Here is a 10802-nt window from a genome sequence, read left to right as displayed (position 1 = left end):
TAATAATTTAAGAGACTAAAAACTTATTTTCTTTAAACCAAACAATCCAAAATCTATCTTTACTTCTTCTCTATTTCTGATTTTCCTATTTCCAACATGCTACTTATTGTACATGTCCTTATACCTATTACAACAACCTAATACAACGTGTCGAATAAAACATAGTGGTGATTCATACGTGCAACTAATGTATGGTACACATTATATTTATATTTAAAGTGAAACACAATGTCAACATCCTTCCTACATCACCATTGCCTAAAATGTAGGTGTTTACTTAAAATGTAGGTATTTATATAACTTCATCTTAGTGCACTGATTTAAAAAGTTTAATTGCAAACATAAAAAAAAAAGCTTTAAATTTTAGTACTTTAAAATAGTTTATTCTTTTTTTAGTCCTTATTTATTTTAATTTTTGAAATTCATAAAATATATTTTTTAATCCTTATGCACGATAAAATTTAAACATGAAATAATAAATTTAAAATTTACAATAACTTCTAATCGTCAAAATTTAATTTTTTATTCTACATTTTAAACTACACTTATGATGGTAAAAAATTGTCATAATCAAATCAGTATAAAAAAATTAAGAAACTCATTAATTACTTTAAAAGTTAATTTAATTTTTTTTATTAACTTGATTTTGACAATTTCAAACCACCCAAAAAATATACTTTAAAAAATAAAATAAAAAATTAAATTATGACATAAAAATACCAAAAATTATGAATTTCTTATTTTTATTTGATTCACACCTTACAAAAGAAAAAAATTGTAAATTTAAGAGGTAAAAGAATAATTTTAAATTTACAGGACTAAAAAAAATATTTCCAACTGAGAGTCTAAAAACATATTTAATAAAAAAAAAATTACCGTGACCGTACATTGTAATTAAAATGTTTTATATAAGCACAAAGATGCCATGGTGAGGCACCACACCCCAGAAAAACTGAGCAAGCCAGACATCATGGAAAATGGTGTTGTGACCGTGAATAGAAAAAACCATGAATCCAAAGCTAATTCCACCATTACCATTAAGGGTTTCATGAGCCTTCTGATGAAAAGTGTAGATGAGAATGGTGATGGTAGCAAGAGAGTTATTTCTCTGGGTATGGGGGATCCAACTCTCACCACTTATTTTCCCATCTCAAATGTAGCTGAAGAAGCTGTTTCCGAAGCCCTTCAGTCACACAAGTTTCGTGGCTATGCTCCCACTGCAGGTCTTCCACAGGCCAGGATGTAATGCTTTCTTTCCTTTCTCTCTCACACTCTCTTTGTGTGTGTTTTGAATTTCAGATTCGTGTGCTGCATGTTATACACATTGTTTCCTTTCAGAAAATAAAATTAACTCTGTCCATCTTTTTCTTGTTTTCACTTCTTCATTATTAAGCTTAATTTTAAGAGCATCTTCGATGCTAGTTGGTTAACGAGGGTTTATTTTAAGGTTTAAATATGTTTTTCTTTTGTTAACTTAAGTTTATATTTTTTCAATTTAATCTCATATGTTTTGTTGTTTATTTTTAGTTATTGTATGCCTGCTTTTTTTAATTTTGGTTTCTGAAAAATATTTTGTTTATTTTTAGTTGGTACAAGTTTGTGTTTTTTAGAATTTTACTTCCTGTAAGCACAAACTTATTATGAAATTAAAAATAAAAAAATTAAAATCTTGAAAAGACTAAAATTAAAAAAATATATAAACTAACAAGGACTAAAAATAAACAATAAAACTTACAAACCAAAATTGAAAAAATATAAATTTAAAGTAGTTAAAAATGAATAAAAAAGCTTACAAAATTTTTTTAAAAAAATGTGAATTCACTGGAATAAAAAATATATCTAAATCTTATTTTAAAACATTGTTGCTTAATTTTTTTAGTACCGGAGGAGATCTATTGGGGAACTTAAAATTAAGTTTGATTACTTTTATAAGCAATAATTGCTTATAATTAAAAAAAAATTAATATAATTTTTTATAGGCAAAACTGATATCATTAGAGTAAACCACATCTTGTAGGTCATAAGAAATACCTCACTAAAGATAAGAAACAATACATAGAAGCATATATAGTAATTATACTATAGGATAAAGTAGTATAGTAACTCACATCTTACTCAACCAACTAAGTCAATATTAAACTGCCTGAGCCCCCAACAAATCAACCCCTAAGTATTTCATAGTCAACCAATTAATGGAAAATAAAGCATTCAAAAAATAAATTGTTTAAATTGTATTGATTGAAGATCCTCTAAGTGTAGTATTATGTTTTAGTTTTTTTTTTTATATAAAAAAATACATCTTACGAAACAAGACAATAATTACAGTACCAAAAAAAACAGTACCAAAAAAAAGCAGGACAAAAGTTAGATGCAACATTTTAGGTAATTTTAGTATTATTTTAATTAAAATTAAAGTTTTCACGTGAATAATTAAGACAAGGTCCAAATTTAAAGTCCGTGTTAAGTATGAAAGTGAAATTTCAATTTGATATAAGAATATAATACAAAAACACTTAAAATTATCTCTAAATATTGTAGAACAGAAAAAAATGGTATTGTTGCACTTTTTAAAAAATGTTTTATGTATTAACACTGTAAATTGTTTTTATACTATCAACTAATAAAATCATAAGAATGTAAGAATTAAGACAATTAGAAGTCAATAAATTTATTATATATAATAATTATATGTCTGTCTTGTTATTTTTCTTTCAACCGCATTCAACTTCTTCTTCCTGCTGGTTACAAGTTACAAAACATGTGATATAAAATTGATATAATGATAAAAGAAAAAAATGGAAGAAAGGTCATAATTTAAATTTTCCACCAATACTGACAATTAATATTTGCTTATATAAAAATATTACAAAACAAAACCACCTCCATTACACCATCACCCTTCAGTAAAACTATCCCTACATAAACTCATTGTAGCCTGATAAAATAAGATACAAATGAGCAATTAAGGTTCAATTTGGATCCATTCACTTAAGGAAGAACAACATCAATTGTTTTAAGAGAGATGTTATAGACGTGGGACAGAAACAAACGATGACGCTTTCTATCATGGACCCATAGATTAAATGGTCCAAGGGTGAACCGGCATGATTTTTTAACTTTTTCAAATGATTCACATATGTTTCATCATTTTAGGATAGCTGGATATAATTTAAAAAAAAAAACAACTGTTAAAGATTTGACAAGTTAATTTGTGTTTTTTTGTTTTTAGTAGTGTAATTATTTAATTAAAAAAATACTGTAATAGTGAATGTCTCAAACACCCTTTACTCAAATGTGGATATTGGCCAAAGCTTTTAGCCATTGTTATTCCGATGAAGAAATCGGTTGAGAACAAGGACGCCGCACAATCAGTTGCCGGAAGCCCCATCCTCTACGTCGGTTATCCGACACCACATCCACAAAATTTTCCTCAACTGCTCATACATTTGTGCCTCAGTTTTGCAGGGATATGGGAAAACAGAAAGAAAAAAGAAACAAGCAAAATTCCTAATTTATAAAACCAGACAATGAGGCAGGCACTCTTTCACATTCATCCCATCACTCCACTCAATTTGAATAGATATAAAGAAAAATGTAGATCCAAACCAAAAATGCAAATTAACTAAAAGGCAAACAGAAAAGGGGCCAAATTAGTTGTAGATGAGAGGAAAAGGGGAACAATTAAAATATTTCATTTTAGTAGGTACATGATTGTTTGAAAAGGAAGAAAAAAACAACTCCATTCCATCTTGCATCTACTACGTAACGATCATGTTTCTCTTCACCCGAGTATTTCATCTTGCTGCACTCCGCATCCCCTTCCTTGAATGCTCCAGCCTCGAAAAACTCCTCTGTGCCTACCTTCGCTACATCGCCCACGTCGCCGCGACGATCTCAACCCTAACCCTCATCTATCTGCAACGCCAGATTCATGGCAAGACGACAGGACAATACCATTTTGAACCCCGCGCTGTACCGCGAGCGGCTCTTGAGGACGTTCAATTCTCGTGGATTCGTGAAGTTCCGCAACCTCACGAAGATTTCACGGCTGAACAGGAACAAGAAGAGGAGAGAGACGAAGGGGCAAGCACAGGCGTAAAGCGCGTGGGGAAGAACGTACTTTTAATAGGGGCTTAAATGTCCTTTTAGAAAATTTGAATAGGGACTTAAATGTGTTTTCGCAGTACTGTAGCTATGTGTCTTCCTTCACCACGCGTGAGCCACTTAACACGCGGCTCCTTGGTAGAAAGCGCCACAAACAACAGAAAAATTGTAACTGACTAAATTAAGGAATATTTTCTTTACATTAAACACTAAAATTAAAAAGTCAAAATTACCCCTCGTACGTATTTTATTTCTGTCTATTTCAACGTGTCCCACTTCTTAAACCAAGTAACTGACATTCTTCAACAAAAGTAGCTTTCAGTCTTTCACCACTGCGTTCCCATCTCTGAAATCTCTGAAAATGTGATGGATTCTTGTAAATGCTGTACATAGTTGCATTATTGCATAAATTTGTGAAGATGAATATTGACAAATAAAAAAACAAAGGGACAGATGTTTTCTATAACCCGAGCCCATTTATTAGCCACTAAAAAAGAGCTATGAAAGACGCATGTGTTCTGTTTGAAGAAGCTGAGCTCCTTTAAGGCTTTATAACACATTCATGCAAAACAATTATACTGTACAAAGAATGATTTCATAAATTTGAGTTGAATCTTTAAATTCTCACTAACAATACTAAAATCTTTAGATTAAGAAATGATACATAAATTATCTTTTGTTTTAAACATTTCATCAATAACTCTCATTTTTCTTTTTTCTATTTTTTATTCATTTCCTAGGTATTGGATAGGACGTTGGGTAATGGTGTACTTTTTTGAAAGTACCGTAGAATTAATTTTTCTTTCAAATTTTAGTAGAAATACACTTTGTTTTTGGGTTATGGTGTACTTTGTCATTGTTGATGTTATTACTGTCCCATTTGCAACAGTGCAATTGCTGAATACCTGTCTCGTGACCTTCCTTACCAATTATCAAGTGAGGATGTTTATATCACTTGTGGATGCACACAAGCCATTGATGTGTCAGTGGCAATGCTTGCTCGCCCCGGTGCAAACATCTTGCTTCCAAGACCAGGCTTCCCACTCTATGAACTTAGTGCTTCATTTAGAGGGGTTGAAGTGAGGCATTATGATCTGCTTCCAGAGAAAGGTTGGGAGGTTGATCTAGATGTTGTTGAAGCTCTTGCTGATCAGAACACTGTTGCTTTGGTGATTATAAATCCTGGGAATCCTTGTGGGAATGTGTATAGTTACCATCATTTGGAGAAGGTTTGTTTTAGTTGCCTAATATGTGACTTGATACTCAATAAGTTTAAGTTTAATATTTAGGTTAAATTAATTTAGAGGTTATTGAATTATTTTTTTGTTAGCCATCTAAAATTATAATACATGCTTAGGACCTAATAGATAAAAAGAAAGTTCAAAGATTTATTTTCTATTTTTAAATAGATCTTTGAATTATTATTTTTCAATTAAGGTTTTGAATCTGTATTTATTTACAATTAGGTCTTTGCAATTCGGTTACAACATAGACCTAACAAAAAATTAATACAAGTTCAAGCACTCAATCAAAAAAAAAAAAGAACCTAAGTAAAAAATTGTCAAATAGTTTAGGACCTGCATATTAATTTAATCTAATTTTGTATGTACTGTAACTGTAAAAAAGTATACTTTTAACCAATAAAAAAATATAGTATATAATTTTTAAAGTAATTATTGTAAAAGTTATTAAACTTGGGGTTTGTGTAATTGACCCAAAGTAAAAAAAAATAAGATTAAACAATCTCATTTTTAATTTTATAACCAATTAAATTTAGATAATTCTAAATATTTTGTCATTAATGCACCTATAATCATATTTAATGCATTTTTTTTCTCTCATATCATTTATGTGTAAGATTAAAATTTTATGCATGGTACCTATATCAACATATGTCATATATCTTCCTTTATCACACACTTTTTTTTATTACTGTAATACAACTTGGAAGTATAATACATTAATACTTCAATTTTTTCCCAATATTTTCATTAAAATTGTTAATTAATAATTATAAATAAAAAATATAATTGTTAACCGAAAATTATAAAAATTAAAATTTCAACATTTTGAGCATACTTTAAAGTTAATAAATTATAAAAATATTAAAATCTTAATAATTTTTGTTAATTAATAAAAAATCTAAAATCTTTATTCCTTTAGATACACCTTTCTTATTTATTTTATGTTCAGAGAAATTATTTATTATTTATTTAATATGATTGAAATATATAAAAAATAATCTTTTGATCAATAATATTTTACTTTTCTTTTTAATCAATTACTTAACGACTACTTTTTTAAAAAATAATTACTTATCGACTAATATTTTAGTTGTTAGATATGAACTTAGTTACTAATTTTTCAATTACTAAGAAATAGATTTCTATTTCAATAAAATTTACTCTTGGATTATAAATTTAAAGTAATAAATATAGGATATGTGTGTGATAATTGTAATTTCAATTTTTATAACTTTATTTATAATTTTTAATTAACAATTATACTCCTTATCTATCATTTTTAATTAACAGTTATAATGAAAATATTGGAAAAAATAGAAGTATTATACTTATATAAGTTCCGGAATGAATAAATAAAAGACTAAAGTGTAATATTTGTCTCTCTATAATTTTAAATATGTGAGTTTGGTTTTTCATATTTTTAAATCAAGACATTTAGTATTTTTTTAGAATAAACAATTTTATTCCTTCTTTCAGTTGATCTAATTGATCATTCAAAATTAAATATTAATTTTCATGTGATATATTAGCGTTGACATAGTACTTATGTAGACCGTTGACATGACATTTATATGTCAAGAAATTAAATAAAGTGAAAAATAAAAAAGATGTTGACATAAATGTCATGTCAACAGCTTACATAAAGTGTCATGTCAGTACTAATATGTTACATCAAAGTTAATGTTTGATTTTAAATGATCAATTAACGGAAGAATTAAAATTGCATATTTTGAAAAATAGGGAGACTAAATGTCTTGATTTGAAAATGAAAGAATAAAATTATAAATTTAAAATTATAAAGGATCAAAATTATAATTTAGCTTAAATAATAATAAAAGTGTGTAATAAAGAGAGTTATATGTATGAAATTTTAACTTTTTTTTAGCTTTACACATAAATGACATGAGAAAGAGAGAGAAAATGATGCATTAAATGTGATAATAAATATATTATTTGATGAAATTTAAAATAAGATAATTATTTAAGTTCTATTGTTCATTAAAAATGAGATTATTTAATTTCATTTTTTATTTGGAATTAGTTTGATAAACTCATAAGTTTATCATAGATTTGTGATTGGCTGATACTTTAAATTATCAGGGGATGCATTAATTAAACTCAGTAACTATTTTGGACAAAATATGTTTCTAAAAGTTGACAACATTAAAATAATAACTTAATTGTTTGTATATTGGACTTTAGATTGCTGAAACTGCAAAACGGATTGCAACAATTGTGATTGCTGATGAAGTTTATGGTCACCTTGCATTTGCGGGCAAGCCTTTTGTGCCAATGGGAATTTTTGGCTCTATTGTTCCTGTTCTGACTCTTGGCTCATTTTCTAAGAGATGGATAGTTCCTGGATGGAGGCTTGGTTGGTTTGTTACAAATGATCCATCTGGCACTTTTAGAAATCCAAAGGTTTTAATCTGTCCCACTCTATTTAACTAACTTTTGAATCTTTTTATATTTTTCATCTTGAGTCTTAGATCATTGATCCCATGGTACATGAATAATCATACTGCAATTAGAAGTTCATTAATTAATCGGAGAAGTTCCTTGACTGGTCTTATCTCTGATCTGAGATTTATGTTCTTAGACAAGGGAATTAATAAACCTTTTTTCAGTATATTTGATTGTTTGTTGATGGTTCCCACTCTATGTAGTGCTTATTTTATTGTGTTGAACTACCTTTATTAATTTCCTATTTGATTGCTTTATTCTTTAGTATATTCTATATTGAAGTTTCAATAGTTGACCGGTACATTAAAATATAAACATTTCATAAATGAAATTTTTTGTTTCTACTTCTAAATTTTAAATGGCTCTTCATATTATTCAATACATTATGTGGTTTCTTAAACCATATGTTTCCCTATGTAGGTAGATGAGCGAATTAAAAAGTACTTTGATCTTTTGGGAGGTCCTGCCACCTTCATCCAGGTTTTCTAATTTTCTCTTGCAAGTTAATTAATTTTCTAGTACACAAATGGATACTTGCTCTAACCGAAACAACTTGATTTAATTTAAAGCTTTGATAGTACCACCTGAAGTGGAAAAATAACAAAAAAAATATAAAGCAAAGAAAGAAAAGAGAAGAAAGTTTTAACTCAATTTTTATGAAGTTAATTAGAGAAGTATGAAAAACAATAAAAAGAAATGTTACATTTTAAGGAATACACTTGGTTTAATTTTCATGAAATAGACTAGAAGCTAGCATTCTTAAGACTAGACTAGTATTCATATGTTGGTGCGAATATATTTTAGAATTTCATCCAAAATTCTAGGTTAAGAAGAATTTTCTTGCATCTATTACTAATTTCTTTGATCTAATTGATGGCTTTTCTGGATTGGCAGGCAGCTCTACCTCAGATAATTGCGCATACTGAAGAGGTTTTCTTCAAGAAAACCATTGATAATTTGAGGCATGCTGCATATATATGCTGTAAAGAGTTAAAGGATAATCCATACATTATTTGCCCTTATAAACCAGAAGGGTCCATGGCTATGATGGTGAGGAACTAAGGATATATCACAATTGAGGTTCTTTGAGAAGAGAATAAAATGTCTTAATAAAAGAACTCTAATATTATTTATTCAATTAATTTCTTTATAGGTTATTTTTATTTATTCTTGAATGAAATACAGGTAAGACTAAACCTTTCACTTCTGGAGGATATTAGCGATGATATTGATTTTTGTTTCAAGCTTGCTAAGGAGGAATCCGTTATCATTCTTCCAGGTACAATCATAAATTATGCTACACTTTAAGATATTATTTTGCATCTTTAGAATCAATTGACACAATTTTTAATGTAAAATTTGAGGCTAAAATTAATTCAGTCACACTTCTGAGTTATGTTCAATAATTCAAAATAAATTATCAAGATCAATTACTCAACTTCAAAACAAAAAGGATGATTCTATGTTGATGTTCATCTATCAATAAATTTTTGTCCTTCCAATTAAAGGTCCAATAGGGAGAAAAGGAAATTCTAAAAACAAAGAATGTTGACCTTTGAACAAAAGCAAGGTGAAGGGAAATGTTGGAATTTTGTTTTTTCTAAAATGGGGTAGTACTTTACTTTTAAAATTACCAAAGTATTATATTGTTTGTTTTAAAAATTTACCTCTATGATATAAGTCAGATTTCTGAAAGCCGACGTAGTTTTGTTGAAGAAATTTTTTATGATTCCGAAAGTTGTGTCAATATTTGTATATGTCAGAAAGTAGAAAAACAAAACAAGTCGACTTTCAGATGTCTAGTTTATAAAATAAAGATAATTTTTTAAAATGTATACCATTTTAGAAATTTTAAAAGCAAATTACAACGTTTTAATAAAAAAAACTCAAAATGGTTTTACATAACTATTAATAAATGAAGCAGTTCTTTCTTCTTCTTCTTCTTTTTTTTTAAGATAAATGGAGCAGTTCTAGAATATAGGCTGTGTGATGAATACATTATTAACAATTAAAAAATTTGTTAAATATTAAATAACATTTGACACAACTTATGTTGAATTATTTTTCTCTCTAAAAGGAGAAATTGATCAAGAGAAAATTTGAAGAAAAGAAGAATTTAAAAACACAATTTGTTTTCCGATGAAAAAATTAACTAAAAACTTTTAAAAAATTAATTTTAAGATCTTTTAGCTTCTATTTCTTTTATTTCAAATTTCAAGATAAAAAAAATATAATCTAAGAAATTTTAACTTGAAAATAATTATTAATTTCAAAATATAAAATTACTAAAGGTTATTTTAATTTTAGGTTTAGAGATATTATATTTTATTTAAATTTTAAAGTAACTTTTAAATTTGAAAAAAATAAGTTAAATAGAACCTTATTATTATAATTTAAAATAAATAATAAACTCAAATTGGAACCTCTTAATTTATTTTGCAGGAACTGCGGTAGGGCTGAATAATTGGATTCGTATTATTTTCGCTACTGATCCATTTGCTCTGTTAGAGGGTTTGAAGAGGGTAAAATCTTTTTGTGAAAGGCATGCAAGAAAGTGTTTAAAGACAACTGAATAAAATTCACAAATTAAGGCGGCTACTATGTTGTATTGAGGACCTAATAGGTTCTCAAATATCCAATTTTGCGAATTGGATCGTTTTACAAATAATTGTGATTCTCTGTATTTTTTTCAGTTTTATTGTTAGCAAGCTAGTTTATCACTAGCTTTTAAGGAAGGATTCTCCAAGAATCTAAGTGTTTATCAATTGGTATTTGTGTTTATTGTTGTATTAGATATTTTAAATAATTCTGCGATGTTATTAATCACATATTCACTATTAGAAAATACACTTTCAACATCGGTTATTTAGAACATTCTATATCGGTTCTAAAATCGATGTTGAAAGTGACGATGTTGAATGTATGAATGTTAACATCGATTTTGGAGAATCGATGTTAACATACATATGACAACATCGGTTCTCTAAATAA

At 27.7% G+C, this 10802-nt stretch overlaps 1 protein-coding gene across 1 annotated transcript; it reads left to right on the top strand.

Annotated features, from left to right (window-relative positions):
* The first annotated feature begins 910 nt into the window (after positions 1-910).
* On the top strand, positions 911-10592 carry LOC100784392 (probable aminotransferase TAT2). Its single transcript, XM_003540069.5, has 7 exons — positions 911-1242; positions 4994-5333; positions 7551-7769; positions 8232-8291; positions 8706-8861; positions 8997-9090; positions 10254-10592. Exons 1-7 carry the CDS (start codon positions 926-928, stop codon positions 10385-10387), a joined length of 1320 nt encoding a protein of 439 aa, XP_003540117.2. The 5' UTR covers positions 911-925; the 3' UTR covers positions 10388-10592.
* Positions 10593-10802: the final 210 nt, after the last annotated feature.

Source organism: Glycine max, chromosome 12, assembly GCF_000004515.6.
Source record: "Glycine max cultivar Williams 82 chromosome 12, Glycine_max_v4.0, whole genome shotgun sequence".
Classification (NCBI taxonomy): domain Eukaryota; kingdom Viridiplantae; phylum Streptophyta; class Magnoliopsida; order Fabales; family Fabaceae; genus Glycine; species Glycine max.
Note: the sequence above shows the minus strand (reverse complement) of the source record. Positions and strands in the feature narration are given on the sequence as shown.

Coding starts and splice junctions, on each gene's coding strand:
- LOC100784392 (XM_003540069.5), top strand. CDS start 926: ATGGTGAGGCACCACACCCCAGAAAAACTGAGCAAGCCAGACATCATG. Junction 5,334..7,550: donor GTTACCATCATTTGGAGAAG/GTTTGTTTTAGT, acceptor ATTGGACTTTAG/ATTGCTGAAACTGCAAAACG. Junction 8,292..8,705: donor GTCCTGCCACCTTCATCCAG/GTTTTCTAATTT, acceptor CTGGATTGGCAG/GCAGCTCTACCTCAGATAAT.